The 25,657-nt window shown below is 44.6% G+C and overlaps 1 protein-coding gene across 1 annotated transcript in view; it reads left to right on the forward strand.

The window, feature by feature from the left end:
- The first annotated feature begins 14,598 nt into the window (after window positions 1–14,598).
- The window catches only part of ICOS (inducible T cell costimulator), a 61,904-nt gene continuing 50,845 nt past the window's right edge, over window positions 14,599–25,657 (forward strand). Inside the window, exon 1 of the mRNA XM_078683631.1 lies at window positions 14,599–14,732. Within this exon, the coding sequence (XP_078539757.1) occupies window positions 14,693–14,732 (40 nt within the window). The 5' untranslated portion in view covers window positions 14,599–14,692. The remainder of the gene's footprint in view (window positions 14,733–25,657) is intronic.

Genomic DNA, 25,657 nt, shown 5'->3' on the forward strand with positions numbered 1-25,657 from the left:
GCATTGGCTCGGGGTATATTAAAGCTATCCAAGCCCTGTATGTAGTCCCGACTGCAAGAGTAAGGATCAATAGAGGCTATACATCTGAAGTACGGATAAGGCGCGGAACAAGGCAGGGCTGCCCGGCCTCGCCCCTTTTGTTTGCGCTGTATCTGGACCCTATCCTTCAAAGGCTGGACGAAAACACCAACATCCTTCCGGTTAAGCTGCATGGAAAGGAGTACAAAATATTCGCATATGCGGACGATGTAGCTATCATTACACCAAACCCAGGGATAGCAATAATAGAAATTGAGCAGGAAGCGACAAACTTTGGTGCAGTGTCAGGGTATCTGATAAACAAGGGGAAGACACAGATAGTGCAAAACAATTTTGTAATACACCAGGATACCAGAGTGTTGACTGAAGCAGTATATCTAGGGATAAAGGTTACAGCTGATCTAGACAGACTGGTAGAGTTAAATATGGGGCCCTTGCTTCGGAAAGTATAAGAAAATACGGAAAGGATCCATAACCTACACCTGACTCTGATGGGCTGCATAAATGTGATTACGATGGTAACATTCCCGAAATTCCTTTACCTTTTCAGAGCTATCCCGTTGTTTTTTGAACATCTATGGTTTAACAAACTGGAAGCAATACTGAATAGGTTCATTTGGGCACAGGGGAAGACTAGGAGAGCTTACCGCTATCTCACTCTATCCAGGGAAAAGCGGGGATGGGGGGCCCCAGACTTTAGGCTCTATTACTGGGCAGCAGCCCCTGCTAGGGGGTGGAGGAGCGGTGCAAATAGACGGCAGACTTGGCTTCACTAATGTATATACTGCACTACTGGGTGAGGAGGCTGAGAATGGCTTCTTAAACACAATTGTATTTAGCTATTTTAAACACACACGGTTCAAGACATTAAGAGGGGCATACAAGATCTGGATGGCGATTTAAAAAAAACTTGGGTTAGGCAGGTACAATAACTACACACGGCTCTATACGAATCACTCACTACCGGGAGACATCTTTAAGGACACGATCATGAGGGACTGGGATAATAAGGGGGTTAGGAAGATTGGGAACCTTATGGACAACCAGGGGGGCATACTACAGTTTCGTGAACTGCAAACAAAGTTTAAGCTAGAAGGCAATAGTTTCTTTAAGTACCTGCAGGTCAGAAGCTTTTTCGCACATAAGCAGGGTGGCCCACTAAGATTTGGTCAGAGTCAAGTAATGGAGTATATAGAACGATCTACTGACTGCACAATCAGGCAGCTATATGCAGAATTTACTGCAATTAAAAGTGATGATTGGGGAAAATATGCTGCTGAGTGGATAGAGAAAGTGGGCACACAATCAGAGGGCCTTTAGGCATCTCTGGATCTGGGATGCACTGTTCTGTGTTCAGCCACACTACAATCGCAGCACTACAAGACGATTTACTCACTGTATCACACTCCGGCTAGAATCGCTCAATGGGGCGGAACATCAGAAATAACATGTCCTCACTGCGACTCTAACGACGCAGATATTGTCCACATGTTTGCAAAGTGTCCACAATTGTACTCTTTAAAGGTTGCTATTGAGAAGTTTATGGAGGACTCTTTAAAGATCAAGGTCAAACTCACAGAAGAAGAATAATCTTGGGGGTGGTGGAAGGCGTAGAGGGCCTACCAATGGAGTTTGTATTTATGTCAGCTGCGGTTTATCGTATCTGCATAGCAAGGGCATGGCTGGACAGGGCCCCGCCATCGTTTCAAACCTGGATTGCAAGTCTACTCTCTATTTATAATCTGGAGAAAGCAATCTACAAAAGGAAGGGCCAAACAGCTAGATCATTAGGGGGGGAAGATCTGGCTACCTATAACTTACTGGAAAAATGCCACCTTGGGTGAGGGGCACAGGGAGGTATCTCTGACAACCATCTGAAAAATACAAATGACTATAGGCGGGAAATTGCTTTCTGTTTATGTCTTCTGTTTATTATGTAATGACTGTGACATGGCATAATATTGGTATAATTGATTAAGTGTGCTGTAACACTCATTAGGTTTTTTTGGAAAAATACAAACTTTAAATTAAAAAAAATCTTAATCTTAATCTTAATTGATTAATGAAATGGGCCTATAATTCTTTCAGTTGTTCAGGTCTTTATCTTGTTTAGGTATTTCAGTGACGAGTGAATCTAAGAACGTACCAGTAGCCCTGAAGCTATGGGGAAATTAATGATATAACTACAACAATTTTTGGTTAAAAAAAAGATGAAAATTAGAAATTAGTTTAATGCAAATATCATCTGGTCCGGGGGTCCTGACTTTCTTCAAGGACTGTATTGATTGTAAAATCTCCAGAAAAGAAATATCCTTTTCAAGGTAATCAGTATCTATGTTTTTTTATTATTGATTTAAGAATACTTGCACAATCTTGACTCAAAATATCAACAACATCTGAGTAAATAGATTTATAAAATATTTCAAAAGAAGCAGCACTAGTAGAGCTGTAAATAGGAATGGAATGATCACATTTGTTAGAAATGCTTCCTATGAGCTTACAATCACCCTGATAAACTTAAAGAATTCTACCAGTTTTATTTTGACTGCCATGAAATTTGGATTTGATATGCAGAAATACATAGAGATTTTATTTTATTTTATTTGCAGTTTTAATAAGCTCAATTAACATATAATTTGATTGTGAGGAAAAAATAACTATGTCCATGTTTGATTATTTTAAGTAAGGAACTATATCAGACATTTGCTTTCGGTTTTACTAGCATTTATGGAACTAGACATTTCCTGAGAATAAATATGTTTTGACAAGACCATATTAGACTGCTTTAAGAACACTTGTAGGAACAGTGAATCCATGAATAAAATTATAATGCCACAAGGTTTTGACTCTGAAGACACTTCTTCTTAATGTGCTCTTTAAAAGCTGACAGGTCGGGTCTTTAAAAGTTGAAATGAGTGTTGAGTAGTTCTGTGGAAATCATTTTAAAAGTGCTAAAATGTCCTCATCCTTTAATCCCTCTGGTCAAATAAGCGGAGATTATTAAGCTTGTTTTAAAAACCACTGTTTGCTTTATAAACAAATGTATCTCTTGCTCCATCTCTGCTATCTTTGAAGAAGCATCTTGCACATTGCTATTACACTGCTCCATTTCAACAAGCCTGTTTCCATCACCAGCTATTTGATTTCAGTCTGTTGCAGTGTGGTATTCATAGCTTTCATAAAGGGATGTAGTACTCCCATTTTATCCAGCATTATATACAGACTCATATTAGTAAAAGAGGCAATAGGAGATGGTGGATCATTTTAAGTCTTTTTGGTTTAGCAGGAAGCAGATTGAGACTTGACCATCTGTAAAGATTCCTTTGTGCAGTTGCTTTAGTTAGATTTTGCTTGTGTGCCTTTTAAAAGAAGTCTAGCACTGTCCATATATAAATATTATCAATATAGCAATAAATGCTCAAAAAACCAAAGAATAGGTGAGAAACCAGTATCAGTCTGGTGGTACTCAGAAACAGGAACATGTCAATATAATCAACACCCTAGGAGATGGCAGAGCTGTGGCACCCTTATCAAGGTTTTATGGCTTAAACAGTGGTGAAAAAAATGATTTCTATTATAACCTTATGTGAGACTCTCATCCATCAGCACACCATGTGACATCGCTGGTTTTTTCATCATCCAACTGCAGATCGTGATATCACTGGATTTTCTGTCATCCGCAAGAGAAGAGGGAATTGCGGGTCGTGATGGTTTTGTAAATGATGCAGCTGGCTTTGAAGATGGTTCTTCAGTGCAGTTCAATTAGGATGGGGTGATGTGATCATATTTCTTCAGACCCTAGATGAGTCATGCTGCAGTGTGTAAGAGGCCTTTAAGGGATGCCAGTGTCGAGACTATGAGGTCATGAAGCAGGGCATTTACCATCATCCAGATGCAAGTGTACCAGGCTTAAACAGCAGTTCTGGAAGACATGGTTTCATTTACTTTATAGGAGAAAACTAGTACCTGGCTGTCTTTGGTAATGTATTTCTTAAGGGTGCTGTTGGTGTCTAGGGTAAATCCAAGAGACTTGGTATTCAGTTAAAGTTGGGGTCAAACAATCAAGGTTCACAACATTGAGCAAGGTATGTGCTTTTTTATTGTTCGTTTTTCTTTGCAAATCACAAGAATTCTGTTTTAATTAGGTTGCGCTTCAGGTAGGCACTAGACATCCATGTCTGGGGGATGTGCAGGCAGTGTTTGAGGTCATTTGATGTCTGAAGCAGAGGATACTTTCAACCAAAGTTGTGTATCATAGGCATATTGGTGACTCTCAATGTTGTTATCTCTGAGCAGAGCACCAAGTGGCTCCATGTAAAGTTTGAAGACCACAGAAGAGAGTATGGACACCCGGGGGACTATGCAGGTGATAGGGATATATTGGGACCTGGAGGTGCCCATGTAAAAAACTGCTGTTGGCCAGCAAGGTAGGCGATAAACCTGTGAAGGACATTTCTGGTGAATCCCATTTGAGACTCCAGGGTGTGTGGATGCACAGCTGTGTCGAAAACAGCTGAAAGATTTAGCATTATCAGAAAGCAGGGGGTATCTTTATCTGTGTTCCAGAAGTCATTGTCTACGGTGTGCAAGGTAGTGATCTCCATGTTGCACTATGATTTGAAACTGACTGGTAATTGTGCAGGAAATAGATAGCCTTGATATGATGTTGAAAATTGACTGTTTCTTCAATGGCCTTGCTGATGAAAATTGTAGGTGAGAGAGGGTCGTTAGTTGGAGAGGCCATCAGTGGCTGATGTAGGTTTCTTTAGAAATGCAAGGATTAGTCTTGTCTTGAGAGCTTCTGGGAAGATGCCTTGGGTGAAGTAGGATTTGACAGTGGTAGGATGAAGTGGAGTAAGAGACCTTCCTCAGAGAGATATTTGATGAAGTATTGTATGTTTCTCCTGTGATTGAACTAATTTCTGTCCAGGACCCTGCTCTTCTGCATGCTGCCTTCTGCTTATAGATCTACTTGGCTGAGGATACCTTAATGAGCATCCTAAGGAGTTAACATAGAGCAACCTGAAGCCATTCAGAGCTTCCTTGTCTCTACAATTTGGAAATAAAGCATATAATGCTGAGAACTCCTGCGGAAAAGGCAACTGACATGATCCACTACATCACTTCAACAATCACTTATCATCAACTCCTGCCCTATCTTACTTGTCCACTCTACTCCCCCACTCTTCCCATGGCCCCCTTCAAGTCCTACATGGTCTTTTCCATGGTTTAGCCCCTATCAACCGGTTAGCCTTAGTTCCCACAAAATAAACTTTGCATTTTAATAGTGCTAGCGCCATACTCTGAAACGACAACCAATGACAGGCTTAGTCTTGTGAGTGTGGTACGCACCACTCAACATATCTTTTTTATTTAAGTCCTTTTGTGCTTGAGTAAAGATGGAACATCACAGGGGTGTTGTTGTTGTTTATTCAATAGGTGCAGTGGCACCGGCCCCAGAGGTGCCCATTTCATCCAAATCATGGCTGTTTTTACTACCCTCTTATGTACACAAGTCCAGCGAGATAGACAGGATCCAAACACTTAGAGACAACATGCTCCAAGGAGAGTTGATGACGGGATGTACCAGCGAACTGCTTTTAGATTGTCACCTACTAGACAGCACAGCTCTCTAGCTATGCGAAAGACATCTTGGAGACTTTCAGAAAGTTGACCTGGAATGCAATCCGCCTGTGGCTTGCTATTGGCTTTGTGTAACTCACACTTTCTGCCCTTCCATTTGCTGGCTTTATTTGATTTAGGCTGCCCAGCTTGAGTCCGCACCTTTCCATGCGAAAGCCGTGTTTACCGCATTCTTCCACAAGTTGTTTTCTATAATAAACAGGCTTTTAAATCTTGTTCTTATCTCGTCACCTTTGCTGGGCATTCAAAGACAGAGGTCAAATGTCAAGCTCTGTTTTCTGTTTATTTAGCTTTCCGCTGACTTCAAAGGGAGAGCTTTTATAGGAAGGAATAATGCGGTATACTTACTCCATGCAGACTGATTGTGCCATTTTTTAATTTTACATAGCCATCTCAAAAGGTACCTTGTTCTTCAGCTGCACAAAACATTTCCAAATTTTTCGCAAAATTCCTCTTCTTCTGAGATTTTGTGAAACTGCCTTTTAGGAACTAACGTATGGTGATCTTGGGCAATTTGCACTGTTTATGGCCCTTTCACTGTCAAGCACAAGATAAGATCTTTTCACAGAAAGAGCCATACACATTGTAATAAAACATAACACTGCTTTGTTTTCACTTTGCTGTGTGAAGCATATGTTTTATTTGTGACATCTCTGGCTACTCGTTTGGAGAGTTGGATACATTTAAAGGAATTTTTTGTAATGCTTTTGTGTTTATGTTTAGCTACACAATAATTATGTATTCCGTCTGCAACTGTGCCTTTTTCAGAACACATATATTACCAGATATAAACAATTTCCTCATTTTTCCATGCTAGCACTACTGTCATGATATCAAGGGTGCAGCAGGGGCTTTGGCACAGATGACAAAAGGTCTAGGAAAGCCACTGAACACCGATTATTGCTATAATTTACTACTAAACAAGCAGTCACAAGTACAATTACCTTGCAGACACTAAGGACATGATTTGAAGGATGCAGCATGTGTAGTGGCATAGGGACCAAAGGTTCAAAAAATCCCATAGAACTCTGATTATTCCAATATTTTACTACGAAACATGCAGTCACATATGCAGTTACCAGAAAGGCCCTAGGACCATGATATGAATAGTGCAGCAGGCCTGGTGGCATAGGTGCCAAAAGCTCTAGGAAACCCACTGAACAATGATTATTGCTAGATTTTACTACTAAACAAGCAGTCACATATGCAATTGCCTTGCAGACACTTGGGCCATGGTTGGAATAGTGCAGCAGGTACCCTTCGAGCACAACGCACAGCGGCATAATCCCTTGGCAACCCAATACCGAGGACGCATTCGGGGCATTCTTCCAGCCTCAATACGGCTCCATCCACAACTGGACCTCCTACCTTAATACCGGTATCACACCGGCCGCGCTCCACACAGGACGTTATTTATCGTAGTCTCCTCGCCGGATTTTGTTGTGTGCGCCTCATCGCTTATCGCCCAAGCTATCTATACACACTCATATTACCCTCAACCCTCGGCAGTTTCATCCTGGTATAACTGGCTGGCTCTTGCCAGCACGTTTAAATTGACAGTGTGTCGCTCATTCAGGGCTTTTTCCCAGGCATTTGTTTTATTATTTAGACCTGATGATGATCCCATAACCATACTTGGGATCGAAACGTCGTTGAGACCTGCATCTTAACTCTGAACTGTAATTGATTATATATGTGGAGTACAAGATGTATTTTCGATTGCGACTTTTACATATTTACATTTTTCACCCAAAAATCATTTTTAAGTCACTTGCCTGGGGTAAGGAAATCCGCTGATTTCCTTTTACCCTGTCACGTCCAGCTGGTATACAACCTTTACAACGAAACTTTTACAACGAACTACCATTACAACGCAACTTTTACAACGCAAACTATTACAATGCATTGCTCTGGGGGGCGCTCTAGGATAGGGAATAGGTTAATTTACTATCCAATAACCTTCCCTACTATCCACGGGGACTGGAGTTGGAATAGTAAATTAAACTATTCACTATCCAGCGCCCAAAAGCATTATGCGTTGTAATGGTATGCGTTGTAAAACTTACAATGTAAAGGTAGGCGTTGTAAAGGTAGGCGTTGTAACATCATACATCCCGTCCAGCTCACTTCCTTTATATGTATTGTGTTGTTTTTTAGGTCTCGCACCTGGCGCAGTAGCGCAAAGCGCTGTCGCCAGCAAGACTATTGTTACTGAGTTGCCTCTCATGCGAGACAGGAGATGGGCACGCGCAGGCTGCAGGCCGGACTGGAAATGTGAATGTCCACGCACATCTCCTGTCCCCCTTGGGAGGCAAGCCAGCATGCAGTTTCACTTTCATTGTTAAAGCTGTCGAGCTGGCGCTTGCTATCTACTAGATTTACTGTACTTTCTTTTGCAACACCTCACACAATTGTGCCGCTGTCGGCACTAACTAAGCGCCTATGGAGCCCCCCAGCCCTTCTGACCTTACAGGGCTGCTCTCCGGGCACTCCCTCTGTGGCAGCAGGACTTTACCTGCGGGGCTTCCCTGGATCCTGGGAGCCTCGCACTGCCGTTGGCGGCCTTGGCCGCCTTCCTTGATTCACTCGGGCCCCCTCCTGGGACCCGGGGCTCTCCTCCATTCGGCGGCTGCCACTGCGGAGCTCTCCCTTGAGCATGGGAGCCCCGCGTCACAGCTCACGCCGGCCTCTTCCGGCTTGGTTCAAGACCTCGCCCACGTACCGGGCGGTCCTGCCTGACTTCCAACTGGGCTCAAGAGGAGCTCAGATTACTGCCGACATGCGGAAGCGGCCCTCGAGAGGCTCAGGAGTGAAACCTTCAGCTGACCCTCACAGTAGGGTAATCTTTCTTATTATAATGGTAAAGAAATTGAGGCAACGCTTTGTGTCAGGTACGCGCTCTACAAACATTTTGTAAATATTGTGGCCTGATGTTGGTGTTTATCATGTGTGGGGGCACATGCTTTGTAATATTTTCTTCGGGTTATAAAAATCTGTATAGCTAACCCAGTCTATGATCCTATGTGCACTGAATGATTGTGCTTATGTGCGGTATGGATAATAACCTGTGCAAGGTCACTGCATGGTTCACATGATGGTGGTTCCCAGCAGAATGGAGCCAGAACATTGTGAACTAAGTATAGGCTGACAAGAATGTTTTGTTCTGAATTTAGTTTGCAAAAATATTGCCAACTGGAGGATGTGGCGTAATGGCCAGAGCTGCTGATTTAGGAGCTCGGGAACCAGATTCGAGCCTCGGTGTTGCCTCACCATCCTGTGATTCTCTGCAAATCACTTAATCACCTGTGTCTACCAAAAATGAATGTCTCTTTGTGTAACGTGACTGGTGCTCATAAAAAGCGCTCCAATAACTTCAGGTCGAGTTCGCGCTGTATAAAATTGTAAAAAATTATAGAAAATCTACACCCAATTGGGTGTTAGTTTTGTAAACAATATTTAGGACACAGTGTTTGTCAGACAATGTTTTTGAGAGCAATTTCTGACTTACAACCTTTTCCAGCATGAGGTTTAAGACAGCAGTCTAAGTGTATAAAGCAAAGTATGGGAACTGTGATCCAGAGTGCAATGGTCATGTGGTCATCGAATGTGGGGGCGGGGCAGTGAAGTGGCTAAAAAGAACAAAACATTCTGTAATATGTATTTGTGGCTGCCATGCCTATGGTTTCACTGAGACTGCATGCCCCAGGCCATAGCTGGCTGGCATGTGGCGGGTGTGTTGTGGGCTCTGTGGAAGTTTAGGGGCCTGAGCACAGCGGGGTTTGTGGGAGTTAGGTTTAAATTCTTCACTGAGGTAGGTTCTGAATGCAGTGGAATCAAAATCCTAGCCCCTGATCTCAGATTCCTTGCTAAACTAAATATGTGATCCTGGGCAAGACACTGTATCTCAATGGGCAAATGATATACTGTCAGACCCAGATACACGGTCTTACACTTACAAGTACCTGTTTCTGCTTTAGGCGCTAAGAGTAGAGCTAGTCTTTGGCCATTTTGAAAATAGAAGTATTAGAGTGACTTGAGAAAGTACTAGGAACGTGAAAGCACCCATGTCCATCAGGTGGCCTGCATCAGAAGGGGCTGTGGGTCGAGAGGCCCTCTCTGCGTCTTTGGGTTCGGGAGGTCCACGTTAGACGAGCCTCGAAGCACTCACTGCAGCCCATAGCAGGAAGCGATGTGGACAACGTCCATCCGACCTGGTTCGATGAAGAATTCTCCACTGGCGAGCACAGGCCAGGGCAAAGTGCAGGCGGGTGCTCCCACGCCTCTGAATGGTTTACCCACAGATCGTGAAGCGCCTAAACCAAAGGCTGCTTATGTGGTGGTTTCTGTCACAGTGATGCGTGTTTCTACATATTTACTGAGAAGAAATTTGTTCAGAGGTAAACGTGGAGAATCCTTCACTACCCATTTTATGACAGGACAGCCTGCCCATGGTACAACGTAGAAGGCGATCTCCATCCCTCAATCCAAAGGGGGCATGCTCGGTGGGTTGAGCGCGTGCTGCCGAGATCTGTTGTATATCAGCCACGTCGCAGTCTGAATCCGTTTGGTGCAACTCAGGATTGAATTCTTGGATTAAAGTAGATGTAATGTAATGTAATGTAAAAATTACTTATAAAGCGCGGCATACACCGGACGGTTTCTTGGCGCTATTCACTTTATTCGGAGAGAGGCAGAGGGCGAGGAGAGGGTAGCTTATGTGTAGATGCTACGGAAGAGGTGAGTTTTAAGGCGCGACCTAAAGTGAGGGTAGGAGGGAGAGAGTCTCAGTTCCAACGGAAGAGAGTTCCAGAATGAAGGTGCCAAAGAGGAGAATCTGAGACCTCCGTGGTTTTTGCGCCTAAAACGAGGTGTCTGAAGGAGCGCGAGATAATAGGAACGGAGGTGCCTGGAGGGAACGTAAGGGTGCAGGAGTGAAGAAATAAAGGAGGGACCGATGCCGGCCAAAGATTTATGAGTCAGGCAGCCCAATTTGAACTTGCAGCGCTCTGAAACGGGAAGCCAGTGAAGGGCCCTGAGGAGGGGGCGAACGTGATGATGTTTAGGTTGGTGAAAGATCAGGCGAGCTGCCTGATTCTGTATCAGCTGCAGTCTGTTAATTTGGTATTGTGAAATGCCAACGTACAGAGCGTTGGCATAGTCAATCCGAGAGATGACTAATGCCAGCAGTGCCAGGGTGAGGGCTTCAGTGGTCAGAAAATGAGCTATTTTTCGAATCTTCCTAAGCTGGAAGAAGCAGGAGGACACAGTAGCACTGACCTGGTGCTTCATTGAGAGGTCCTGTGAGATGAAAACCCCCAAGCTTTTCACTTTGTCAGCAGGGCGGGGGGGGGGGCCGAGAGAAAGGGGCCAGAAGGTGGAATTCCAGGGATTGGATGGGCCTCCGACAAGAACGAGCTCCGTCTTGTCGGGGTTAAGTTTAAGATGATGAGCGCCCATCCAATTACTGATATGGCAGAGGGTGGACTGGAAATCTTGAGCCGCTTCATCCGAGGAGTCGAGATTGAAGACGAGCTGAATGTCATCTGCATAATTGAATGCAGTGACATTCCTGCCACGGAGGGAGCGGATCAGGGGGGTGAGGTACAGGTTAAAAAGAAGGGGTGACAGGGAAGAGCCCTGCGGAACGCCGCAGGTGACCCTCGTCCTGTCTGCCGTAAACTGAGAAAGACGGACCGATTGATGGCGGTCCACTAGGAAGGAGCGAACCAAATTAAGGGCCGTCCCACTAATGCCCACCTCTTTGACACGGTCGACTAAGATGGTGTGGTCGACCGTGTCAAAGGCTGCCGACAGATCTAAGAGCACCAAGGCTTGACTGATGTTGGAGTCAGCGCCTCTACGAAGTTCCTCCATAACAGAGAGGATAACCGCCTCTGTCGAATGGGCAGGTCTAAACCCGGCTTGCTGGGAGTCTAGGAAGTTGGAGTCTTCAATAAAGGAGCTGAGGACGCTGGTCACATGGGTCTCAAGTACCTTGCTCAGGTAAGGAAGAAGGGAGATGGGACGGAAGTTGCCCAAAACCGTGGGATCGGCGTTGTTTTTTTTTAATATGGGAACCACTTCGGCGTTCTTGAACTGACTGGGGACCTCACCGAGCAAGAGGGAGTTGTTCAGGAGGGCCAGTGGAGGGGCAGGACAGGCCGAAAAAGCGGCCCGGAGAATCGCTGGAGGGCAGCAGTCTGTGGGGGAACCGGATGAGACTTTGTTTAGAAGGGAGAGGAAGTCTGCTTCGGGTATGGGGGGAAGCTGAGTCAGGGAAAGGGGATTGAGAAGGGGGACGGCCTCCGGGAGGGATGGCAGCGGGGCAACAGAGGAAATACTATTTTTGATTTTGCTGATTTTGTCAGTAAAAAAACAGTTGAGGGAGTCGCAAAGTACCTGAGATGGGAGGGGTTTGATGGTCGCCCTATCCGTGTGTGAGAGCTCCTCCACAATAGCAAAGATGTCCTTGGATTTTTGCGCAGAGTTGCGAATTTTTGTGGAGAAGTAGGCAGTTTTGGCCGCTGAAATTGCCTGTTTGTATTCTCTGGATAATTTTAAGAGGTGAGATTTTTCTGAGGGGTCGTAGTTTCTGCGCCAGCGACGCTCGGCTTGGCGAAGTCCCAGTTTTAAGGTTTTAAGGCTATCTGAAAACCAGCGATGTGCGTCGTGAGGACGTTTAATTCTGATAGACTTAAGAGGGGCGACCTTGTCGCTGGTAGACTCCAGCCAATTGACAAGAGCGGCTTCCTGGGAGTCTAGAGAACCTAGGTCGGGCGGAGCTGAAGATGTTAAAGAAGAAAGAAAAAGGTCGAGATCTGCTTTATTCCAGTTGCGGGCCAAGAGGCTAGGGCCACGGCTGCGGGGGACAGTGGGGGGGACCAGGAGAAGGAAAGAAATTAAGAAATGGTCTGACCAGTGGCAGGGGAGGATCGTGAGTGACTTGATTTCAAGGTTGTAGGTCCACACCTGATCAGTTTATTAGTTGATTGAGGTAAAACCGTGTATTATTTCAGTGCCAGTTTACACTTGTGTTAGTTAAGTCCCCTACATCAATGGGAGGGACATTATGCTTCCATTTTGAGGTCGTGTTTGCAGGCCAAACGTGCAGAGCGCATAAGTGCAGAACTGATATTTCCTTTATAGAAACAGGGACAGCCTCCTCTCATTATCCCCCAACCCGCATGCCTGATTTATGGGCACTGCATCCCCTCTCCTTGATGTCTCCTTTGCGATTGTTGATAGCATTGATCCGTCCCTGAGACGGTGGCATCTCTGCCAGGTGAATTGATGACAATTACAGAGCCTGATTGCCTCGTGAACTATCGATTGCAGCAGTGATGTCCAAGCAAGAAGCGTTTGATGAATTTGTGCGCTTTCCTTTGCCTTCTTTCGGTCTGCCCCGGCTGCTTGCTGACCGAATAAATAATGTGTGTTGGGGACTGCTGCACCCCTTTCACTTCAGCTCTTCCGCACACAAAGAGGGGGTTGTTTACATGTCTTAATTTCTAGATATTTTATACCAAGTCTCCACGATCCACCTACCATTACACAGTTGGACGTAAAGAGTAAGGCTACAAGTTCAGTTTTACACATCTCCCAAATTCATTAAATCCATCTTCCATTTTAGACAAACCAAGCATTTGCAATGCAATAGGTCTGGCATTACTGAATGTTTGAGCTATTGGTGTTGCATTATTATTAGCAATGCTAATAGCTCAAACTTTTATAATGCAAGGCCTATTGCATTGCAAATTCTTGTCATTTATTGCGATTAAATTTCTTGATACTGTCATTTTAGACACAGACTGAGCCAGTCGTCATTGTGCTAATTTGGCTACAATTCATTGATTCTCCTTCTAAAGGGACCGTTGTCTCTTGTAATAAGCAGCAGGTGCAGTGGCACAGGGGCCAACAGGTCTAGGAAACCCAATGAACTTTGATTATTGCTACATATTGTTAAAAAAAACAAGCAGTGAGGAGTACTTTTGTGGTTCTTTTGTAACCATTGCACCCAAATTAACACATAGCCTAAAGCATCACTGTAATAAAAGCTGTGACCAATTGGACTTTGCTGTCAACCTACAACGTATGTTACATGCAGAGCATTTATATAACACATTTTCACAGTTTTTGAATGGTCCTGTAATGCTTCTGAATCTGGGCACGCTAACACCTTGGCAAAGGCATTCTCCATTCTATAACATCAGCACCTCAGTCATTGTAAACACTATCAATACTTAGAACCTACCATAAGACATTCCATATCAAGCGTTGAAAAAGCCAATAGGGCTCGCCTATGCGAATTTTATTGGGTTTGTCAATGTTTTTTAGCCATATTATACAGTAGCACTAGCTTCAGTGCAGCACAGCGGAAAAGAAAAATAGCATTATAACGCAGACAACGCTGACTGTTTCATACAGCTTTTTTACATTAGTCTTAGCCATTTGCAACATAGCTAAAACATTATCAAAGCCAATGAAACTCACACAGGCATTGTTCCTCTCACTTCCCGCTAGGAGCGGGAGATGTTTTAACTAATCAGCAGTGGAGAAGACTGGGATTCTCCTTGTTTGCATGAGAGTCTATGGCATCCTTGCTACAGCGCTGACCTGGTTCACATTTTAAGGCCTGGAGCAAAACATTGAAAATACACCTTTCTTTCTACACTGACATCATTCAGGTGCCGGTAAGCACCTCTGTTTCTTGGTATGATTGTATGTCGGCTGGCGGTGAGTGAACCTGAAAGAAACAAGTGGCTCCACGTTTTGCTGTATTCAACTCTTTGCTGACAGAGCCTTTCCACCGCTGCACTGGTGTGAAAAGGTGCCGTGTACAAACAACAGCCCACTTAGTCACTTCCTTTCGGTTTTCAAACCACCCATACCCTTCTACCATCTCCCCACCCGTGCCCCAGAAAAATGAACTTACATTCTAGGCTAGCGCTTGACAGAACACAACGTAGAGGCACAACCGTGGGGGTCGCTGAAGGACAACACCTGCTCAAAGATGCTCATCTTTGCCCTGGCCTTTGTCCAGCTTGTGAGTGGTAAGTGAGCTTCAGTTCAAATATATTTCAATTGCAAAGCACTAGGAAGCCACTATTACTTTGAGAAGGATGACTCTATTGATGGCTGGGCTGACGGCTATATATTGTCCAGTACTTGATGACCATACTGACCAGTTCTTGCAATGGTATCAAGCGCTTAACGTGGGCAGACACTGCCAACGGGCACGCTTTATTTGCTACAGTGGGCAGCAGCCCATCTCAGCAGGGATGCAGTGCTTCCAATGAACGGGGAAGTACCAGCAGCAGCTGCTCTGGAATAATGAGTGCCTGCACGCAGATGCATCTTTGTAAAGCACTGAGAAGCAGTGTGAGACCTTCGGTGGTGCAGCACCAACCCTACTCCCTGATCAGGGCCAGCACTTCCCATCAGGGCTGCAGTATTCTTAATGCGCAGACAACAGTGCTGTGTCTGGGACCCCGCAGACACTTCCATTCTTCACGGTCGGTCGTGACTCGTGCTGGAAGACAGTAATTAGGCCCAAACAGGCGGTTTTCAGACGGGCTGCAGCACTTTCATGTATCAGGACTCCTCGGCCGAGCTGCAGTCGTTTAAAGGGGGCTGTGCCCACACCTCTCTGCTGCTGGGTCGCCATCTACTTTATGGTGTGAAACTGAAGCTTCCACGAACGACTGCGGTGTGTTACAGGGGGCGCTAGTGGCACTCTTCGGCAGAACCGTCATCTTCTTAAAGGCACAGCACCAGCATGTGTGAGCAGGAAGACACCTTCAAAAGCACTTCTGTACTTAAATAGGAGCAGTAACATCATTTTGAGATGGGGCTTTTTTTTGTTTCCTTGAAATGAACCTCTTCCCAGCAGCACTGCGATACCTTTTGCGTCATAATTCCAGCACTTCACTGCAGCTCCGCCCTGCTTTCAATGAGGCAGTGCAAGAGAAGGCGAATTATTAGGCATTATGCGGCACTGCTTCTTTATTTTGTCATGTTTACAACTTGTTAACACTGTCTGGACATTGGTTGTACCCCATTAGTACCAGTTTGACTCACAAATATATCAATAAGCAACAGAAAGGTGACAGTCAACCTTTTCAAAGGACCCTCCACTACCCAGGAACACGTGCCTCTGAGTTTTTACTAACTTTTGAAATGTTTGGGCTAGAAACAAATACTTTTTGATTGTTAAAATCTGCAGATTATGCGGAAGATGATGGATTATGTGCTAATGCGGCAATTCTATAATTATACAAAAGTCACTGCGACGGCACATTTCGCCATTTCACCTTCCGTTCTAGAACTTTGCAACAGGGCTGCTCTACTTTTAATGTGGCAGCACTTCCACACGTTTATTGGGGCAATACCTACATGCATGAGCAGAACATTATTTATTGTGATTAGCAACAATGTATATATGTCCCAAGAGTACTGCAGTACTCCTGCTGTGACCTGCAACTATTGGCAGCGGGAAGACAGAATGAACGCACAATATTTACATACTAACTGTACCCGGCCACGCGTTGCTGTGGCTCAGTCTGGTTAAAGAAGAGAAAGAAAAGAGCAAGCACGTTTCTAATGTGTTTAATTTCACAATGCTTGTGGGTATACAATATGTTTTTATGACTATTGTCTCTATGCGGCTCTTGTAGTTGTAGCGCAGGAAGCAAATCGATAGGGCCTGTTCGTCCTTTTGATTAAAACACGCGCGCATTGGACACGCCGGTATTCAAATCCAACGTTGTGTATATATAAACACGAGCTAATGTTGCAAAGTGAACCAACTCCTCCCCCCTCCCTCCACCCACTTACCGGTCTGCCATCCTGACACCAATTGTCCATCCTAATATATGTAGACTATTGTCTCTATGCGTCCCTTCTTAATGTTGGATAGTGAACCAGCTACTCCCCCCTCCCTCCACCCACTTCCCAGTCTGCCAACTTGACAGCAACTGTCCATCCTAATATATGTAGACTATTGTCTATATGCGCCCTTGTCGTTGTTGCGCAGCAAGCAAATCAATAGTGTCTGTTTGGCCTTTCGATTAAAAACACGTGCGTATTGGACACGTGCGTATTCAAATCCAATGTTGTGTATATATAAACATGCGCTAATGTTGCAAAGTGAAAAAAACTTCTCTCCCGTCCACCCACTTCCCGGTCTGCCATCCTGACACCAACTGTCCATCCTAAATAATATATGTAGACTATTGTCTCTATGCGTCCCTTCTTAATGTTGCAAAGTGAACCAACTCCTCCCCCCTCCCTCCACCCACTTCCCGGTCTGCCATCCTGACACCAACTGTCTATCCTAATATATGTAGACTATTGTCTCTATGCGTCCCTTGTAGTTGTTGCATAGCAACTAAATCGATAGGGTCTGTTCGGCCTTTCGATTAAAAACGCGAGCGTATTGGACACGCGCTTATTCGAATCCAACGTTGTCTATATATTAACATGAACTTAATCGAATCCAATGGTGTGGCAAAATTTCAAAGCAATCGGTGAAGAACTTTCGGAGATTTAAGATTTTGAACAAACGAACATTGATATTTTTATGTGTCTGTTCGGGCTTTCGATCAAAATCACGCGCATATTCGACACGCGGGTATTCGAATACAACGTTGTGTATATAAAACCACGCGCGTATTCGAATCCAACGTTGTGTCAAAATTTCAAAGCAATCGGTGAAGAACTTTCGGAGATTTACGATTTTGAACAAACAAACATTTACATTTTTATTTATAAAGATTTCTGCGGTTTTATAGCGCAAACTCAATCCCAATCTTTACATGAGCACCAATACATTACACCAGGTTGCATTTATATATATATATATATATATATATCCGAGGGATCGGGAGTCCGTGGCCCGCCTCGCTAATCAGTACACAGTCAGGCAGTGAAACCTGGAGCGGGTTGTATTCACACTCCTGCCTCTGCCGTATTTGTGACCTGGTATGAGGGGCTGAAGCGGTGTTTGGGGACCGGAGAAGGCACCTGGGACATTATTTGAACAGGAAATTGGCAAGTTCATCTCACCATCGGATGTTCCGCACCCCGCATTTCCATTTGGACTGTAAATATCCTTGTTCCCCCCCCCCCCCCGCAGCACCTATCTGGTTTATTGAGGCATCCTGGGACTGGTAGTTCCAATGAACTACTATTTGGTGAGTGAGCATGCAGTGAGGGGGCGGAGCGGGTCTTCACCAAAGAGGATGTTGCTGGACATAGAAATTCATGGTGTTACAATGCCTCCTGTTACACAGGCATCTGAAGAAGGCCGTTCCAGGCCAAAATGCATTATGCCGCTTTCACTCCATTAAAGGTGTCTTCTAACAGTCCCCCGTGTGGCCTCTGCTCTTTTCCTTGGAGGGAGTATTTGGAATATTTTTCACGTCAGCTGGTGACGTGATTCAGAGGCCCCCGTTTCCCAAGTTGGCTGCCGACATTGCTGGCGGCTGCATCTACAGATTTGTTTGTACTCCGAGGGATCGGGAGTCTGTGGCCCGCCTCGCTAATCAGGACACAGTCAGGCAGTGAAACGTGGGGCAGGTTGTATTCACATTCCTGCCTCTGCCGTATTTGTGACCTGGTATGAGGGGCTGAAGCGGTGTTTGGGGACCGGAGAAGGCACCTGGGACATTATTTGAACAGGAAATTGGCAAGTTCATCTCACCATCGGATGTCCCGCACCCCGCATTTCCATTTGGACTGTAAATATCCTTGTCCCCCCCCCCCCCGCAGCACCGACCCGGTTTATTGAGGCATCCTGGGACTGGTAGTTCCAATGAACTACTACTTGGTGAGTGAGCATGCAATGAGGATGTTGCTGGACATAGAAATTCTTGGTGTTACAATGCCTCCTGTAACACAAGCATCTGAAGAAGGCCGTTCCAGGGCGAAATGCATTATGCCGCTTTCACTCCATTAAAGGTGTCTTCTAACAGTCTCCCGTGTGGCCTCTGCTCTTTTCCTTGGAGGGAGTATTTGGAATATATATATATATATATATATATATATATATATATATATATATATATATATATATATATATATATATATATATATATGTTTATATGTATGTGTATATATATATATATATATGCAAAGAACCTTCTCCACAGGCAAGAAGAAGAGACCACAGCAGGGGAGGCAGTGGAGACGTCCTTTATTTGCAAGTAAAACCAAACCAAATTCAGTTGCAGGGCGAATGCATTTCGGCGATCTCTGTCGCCTTCTTCAGCGCCAGAATGGTTTAAGCAGGAATAGGGCGTTAGTCATGGTTTTAATACCGGTTGCCCCACCTGCATGATGTCAGTAGTCTCCGCCCCCTCGCAGCAAAAGTTCGTGTTCTCAGCTGATCTTAATGGAGGACGCCCCATGCATCAGTACTCCATGTCCCAGAATGCTGTTGGCTGCTCTGGGAAAACTGCGAGGGTAAGTAATACACTTTTCCACGGGATACTTGCATCTGATATTAAAAATGCCGGCGTCTCCTCAGCTCCCCAAACCGCACCTCCACCGAGTCCCAGCATAGCGTTTAAGCAGGGGTAGATCCGGAAGTCCAGCTCACCCTACGTGGCGTACAATACTCCAACACTGCCCATTTGCTTGCCAGGTCCAGTGGTGGGTCCCGGTACTCCCAGTACCCTGGGCACAGAAAATACCACAAAAGCAGAATCCAAGTTTGTCCGGGGCCCTCTTTTGATGCGGGGGTCTCTTTAAAATATATATATATATATTTTTAAATGTTTTCTTTTTTTTTATTTGAGGCACAGGGAGATTAAGTGATTTGTCCGAATAATAGGATGTTGAGCCGACACTGAGACTTAAACCAGGGTCCCCAGTTCCAAAGTTTTTCATTACTGACACTCGGTGTGACGTAGGACAAGTCTCCGTTTCTTCCAGTTTCTCCGTTTTGTCAAGTGTCGCTGGGTCGTTCGATTGGATGTGATGTTAGGCAAACAATTTTTTGTTTAGTTCGCAGATTTGAAAATACGACGACCTTAAACGAGTAACTGACCATAAACAAGAACTAAGGCAGACATTATTCATGGGGCGGGGGCAGGTATGGACGAAACATCAATACGAGGTTTAGTAAAGAAACATTTCTTTGTGATGGCACCAGGAGCTGACGGGTTTAATTAACCAAGTTTGAGCTGTAACTGCTGATGCAGGGAAGTCCATCTTGGATTCTCTATTCCTAATTTTGAATCTTTACGAATGGACCTTCCATCTGCTTCTCAGGTTTATGCTTGTTTGATTTAAAGTATCCTGTAGTCTATCCTAGATTTAATCAATTGTATCTTAATGTGTATTTCTTTTCACATGGGTTTTGCTCAATCTTTTCAGTTATGTTTAGGTTTTTGCTCATCATAATTTGTAGGTTTTGTCTGCCCTGGCCGGAAAGGTTTAACTTTGTTTTCTATATTCTTTTAGCTCAGGGTAATACGTTCTGTCTGCTTGCTTCCCTCTCCACAAAAACCCTGTTAATGATTGGAAGCAGATTCAAGAGTATATTTCACCTCTTTTAACAAAAGTTCTGATTGAGAATTTGGCAAACTGGGTACTCCGACACAAGTGTAATGGAGTACCCTGCCTGTCAAAATGGTGCCCTGTCAGCGTTAGCAGGCTTCTACTGGTAGAGCCCCCACTGGTTTCACCCGTGTATACTTTACACAACCGCCTGTCGGGATTGAGGCCGTCAGTGTAAGTACATCAGACAGTCTACCCTATTTAGACTTGATAGTATGGTGGCCTGATGTGCTTTTAATTTTGCTTAATTTGAGCCAGTGGATTCCGGTGCTCGGCACTGGCACTTAATTGTCAACACTGGCACTTATGACAGTCTGGCACAGGGTGGTTCTGTCAGTTAATGCAGAGAGAAGCACAACAACTATTTATTAATTCAATACACAATACAAAATTACCAATACCTACCACCCAGGCTATTTTTATACCTTGTACGGCCTGGAATGGTCACACTTTTAAGAGTCTGATGATTATTAGTGTGTTGGTGCTGTCATTGGTAACTCTGGCAGGTGCAACTGGTGGTGCAAGCTGCAGTGGCCTCTTGACGAGGGCCCTCACATTTATTTTTACAAATTGATCACTGCTTTTATTCCTATTAGAAACCACCAGTAAAAACCCGATGGTCCTGAAGAGAAAATCACAGATCCATCATTGGCTATGCCAATCAGTCTCACTTCCTTTATATACTAGCGAGGAAGACCTATTATTTATAGTAGTCTCTCCAGATCGATAGTGCTATCTTCCACAATTCTGCTGTAGTTTTTCTGGTGACCACTAGATGGCACTGAAATGCAGGAATTTTGTTTAAAGTTGACTGTTTTCTTCCAAGTAATGCTGCGTTTAGAGCAGGACCAATGATGTCTCTACCAAAGGCGAAACCAAACAAGCATTTGCAATACAATAGGTCTCCCATTTGCAAGAGTTTAAGATATTGACATTGTAAATGACAATGGCTTTTATTTATCTATTTTGATAATTAACACATATATAAAAGGCATTGTCACTTACAATTTTAGTAGCTCAAACTCTTGTAAATGCGAAACCTATTTAATTTCAAAGAATTGTCCGCCATTGTCCCGGGCTGCTTGGAAAGTGAAAGCATGCAAGGCATGCTGAATGTTGCAGGATAGCATGTCATGCTTGCAGTAGGAGAAACTCAGTAAAGAAAATAGTGCTCATATACTAAAAAAGACGTACATTGTAACCACAGAAGTAAATGGGCCTATCCTCATGGGAGGCTACAAATGAAGACAAGGTGGTACTAAGGAGGGACTAACAAGCCTATTAACCTCTTCTTTGCTCATGACGAGCACAGCTCGTCATGAGGCACAGTGCAGCTGCACTCATGACCAGCCGCGGCCGGTAGTGGGAGTACCGGCCGGGCAGTGACGTGGGGAGGGGGAGGGGCAGGGTGGGGGGTAGTAATGTATGGATTCAGAACCATACCAGGTAAGTAAACATAAATATAAATAAAACGAATTGTGTTGCATGCACTGCATCACCAAATGCGATGCAGTGCGTGCAACGAAATTCGTTTTATTTATTTTCATGTTTACTTACCTGTTAAGGTCCGGAATCCATACCTTACTACCTCCCACCGTGCCCCTCCCCATCCCCACATCACTGGCCGGCCGGTACTCCCACTACCGGCCGCGGCTGCTTATGACGAGCTGAGCTCGTCACGGCCGTTGGAACATTACCCCACTGTGCTGAACGTTTGAAAAACGGGTGTGGTTGTGACGAGCTTCGCTCGTCATGAGTGCAGCTGCACTGTGCCTCATGACGAGCTGAGCTCGTCACAAGCACAGCGGCACCGCGCGCGGCCCCCCTCCCCCCGCACAGCAGGGGAAAAAACCCCGCAGCAAAGGGGTTAATGAATCAGAAGCCAGCATTTACAAATAAATGACACAAGCCAATGAAAAATATGGGGAGAGAGTGGGCAGAGCTGCAAGTCTATACTCAAATACAGCATGCCAGACAGAGAAGCGCATGCGTGCCCGGGCTCGACCTAAAACCTCCTGTGGGTGGGTAAAACAAAGAAAGAAAAGAAAGCCGCAAATCTGAGCAAAGCAACAGAGATAGACACAAAAGGCATCCAATTTTGAGCAATGCAAGACTCTGTGGTGTATTGTAAACAATACTGTTTCCAACAGACAGCTGGAGCTGTCTTTAGTAACCCCACACAAATGACCCTACATCCTAGGAAAAATCCCAGGGTCATTACTACTTTTTCTTCTAAATACAAATACCCACTTTGGGGTGAAAGGAGACAGACAGAAAACCAAGACTAGGAATTATGCACAGGGCTTCAGAATTTATGAACAGGAATTCTGAGATTAAGAGAATGCTGTACTCTACAAACACTGGAACACATAATACCTTGCTGCTACACAGAACATGGAATTAGGATTCATAACAAGGAAATTTAGAATGTACCCAAGAAGCATTGGAACACGTAATGCCATGGTGGTAAATGTAACCTGGTACAAGAATTCAGAACAAGGAGTTTGAGAATGTACACAACAGGCCATGGAACAAATAATGCCCTCCTGGTGCATTCAATTAATAAGTTTAATCAGGAAATGGACTCAAGGAAGTAGAAGGAAATGCTGGTAATTCAACGAATACGTGGTCAAAAGACCAACGAGGAAAATATAGAAATTCAAGTTATCAGGAATAGTAAGGAAATGTATAAACAAGGTAAGCCTGTGAAGCGTGGAATAAACACTTAAAGCACACAGGGCAGCCACAGGAAAGCAGAACACTGCAGAAAGCAAGCACAATTGAGCTGGATCTTAAAGTTGCAGGCACTATAGTGAGAGCAAGCACACCGTGCAGGGGACAAATAAAGAGTTTGGTTAAAAATAAATGACGCTGAGTGGCGGCAGAAAGGAGGGGGAGAGTGGGTGCAAAGGACATGGAAGGACAATGCCCTAATCCTGCATCTTTGGATGTTATGCCTGTGTGCCAGCGGACAAAAGTGTTCATTCATTATTTGGTGCAGAGTTTGCTCTACATTTTTTTCATAAACAATGCATTTCAGAATATACATTATTAGTATGTGGCTATACCTTGCACGTGTAACAGCCCTTCTCTCAGGATGTGCAATGAAGGGAAGCACCTGTATACACAAGGGTGATTTAATGATCACATCCTTATGGCACTGTATGTTTAAGCAAAAATACACCCTCAAATGTGACCCAGTTTCATCTTTGTGCTAGGCACTATAACTATGAACAGTGGGCCAGCCTCGTTGTCTTCTGACCAGAACCTGGCAAATGAGCCCTCCCTTTGCCTCTCAGGTCATTAGTCACGCCATTTCATGAGACCTATGTTGTGACTGACATGTGGTATCAGTGCAACTTTACACAGTTGGGGGCTAAAGGACAAGATTCCCGTCTGCTGCAGGGGCATTGTCCGCACACATCCATTAGCAGGCACATGCAGCATTAGGTACAACGTGCATGCAGAAAGCACAGCATCTCATCTCTTGAGAAGCATTGCTTAAATGTGGTGCTTTCCACATGGAGATGTGATGTGGCAGCTTCATTCGCCTTTCTTGCTCTCCTCGCAATGAAGGCGCCAAGAACCCCGCAGATAGATAGCATTGTTTGTTAGCTAGAGCAGCCTGCAGAGTAAGTGATCTGAGGAGTGGTGCTGGTAGGTAAATATTATCCTCCTGACTGGTACAAGCCCAGTCTAAAAATAAATCTGTGATTCTCCACAGGATACACAGACATGGAAAGATAAAAATAAATCCAGTTGGTAAACTGATTAGCCGTGTTGCATTGATCCGGTGCAGAAAATGATATGTTTTGCTGAAGGGCTTTCCTTACATAGCTGTCAAGTTTTCAGAATGCTTGTGTATGACATTTCCATGGTTTTGGTATACTTATGAGTGACATTCAGTGACCAGATGTGTGACACTTTGGTGAGAGTAAAACCACGCAATGGAGTGCACGGGAAAAGATAAATATCAGGTACTGCATGCTTTTGAGCAATGAGAAGCTCAATAAAGATGTTGAAACTACTGGAAAAACTCCTGAAAAGGAAGGTCACTTGCCTACAACCCCTTCTGAAATCTCAAAACATGAAAAGAGGACTGGTGTGCTTGCCTGAGAAATATGTCAAGTTTCCCTTCCACACCATATGCTGTGTTTGTCTTTAGACGCGGTACAAAAGGGGGTGGTGATAGACGGAGCATCTGAACCAATCAAACACTCACACCCAGTCAAAAGATCTGGGCTTAATCCATCACCGTTCTTTAGCCCACTCTGCCTCCCCAGTTCAGACATGGCCATATGCAAATCAGTCTGACCCTGTGCCTCATGGGAACAGTCCAGCCTGAACTGCCAAGCCATGCCTTCCCTGGACCGGAAACAAGCTTCCGAGGACCGGTTTCTGGCATTACAGCCGTCTTCAGCCCGGCTTGCTTGAATCCAGTGGCAAAGTGAGCAAGGGACTCACGTCTGAGCATACCCTGCCACACTTATGGCGGCCAAAAGCGGTACAAAAGGGGGTGGTGATGGACGGAGCATCTGAAACAAGCAAACACTCACACCCAGTCAAAAGATCTGGGTTTAATCCATCACCGTTCTTTAGCCCACTCTGCCACCCCAGTTCAGACATATGCAAATCAGTCTGACCCTGTGCCTCATGGGAACAGTCCAGCCCGAACTGCCAAGCCATGCCTTCGGTTAATGTTATGTTGTTATAATGTATGTTATAATGTATTGTCATGATGGGATGGGTCAGTCCTCTCGGTCCTCTCGGCACACGTCCTCTCGGCGCACTCCCTGGGGTGTAGACCTGACGGGGCCCATCTGCAGATGAATCTTATGTCCTAATAAATATATTTGTAATTCTCCTCCACTGTCCGGCTGGCTTATTATATGAGAATGATAGATGAGTGAGGTAATTAGTGCGCGCCATGTATTAGCCGTTGCAGAGCAAATGTCAGCATCAGAAGTCCCTCTGCATTTCCTGCCCTATAGTATGCTGCACTACTTCTGTGATCATACTCATCCTAGTATTTCATTTCCCGATACCAGATATCTTTTATGATGATATACTATTGGTTATTCTTGTGTTTTTTTTGTTTCCCTTTGATTGATAAGTGATGCCTTTAGAATTGTATAGTCCTTACCTTTAAGCAATAAAGGCTGCACTTATGTTAGCCACAATAGGCTAAAGGAGGGTCTGATAGATAGTAATTCTCCTGTTGCAGAATGTTCTAATGATGTTATGAATATGTTAGCCTAATGTGTCTAACCAATATGCAGTTACAGCTTATTATTCATGTGCTGCAACCCACTGAGCTATTTTTGTAATATGCAAGCTTCAACTTCTCTCATAAGAGAGAGAGGCTTGTCTATGACAGAGAGATTTCTGATGCTGACATTTACTCTGCAGCTCCAAT

Source organism: Lissotriton helveticus, chromosome 3_1 (genome assembly GCF_964261635.1).
Source record: "Lissotriton helveticus chromosome 3_1, aLisHel1.1, whole genome shotgun sequence".
NCBI lineage: Eukaryota > Metazoa > Chordata > Amphibia > Caudata > Salamandridae > Lissotriton > Lissotriton helveticus.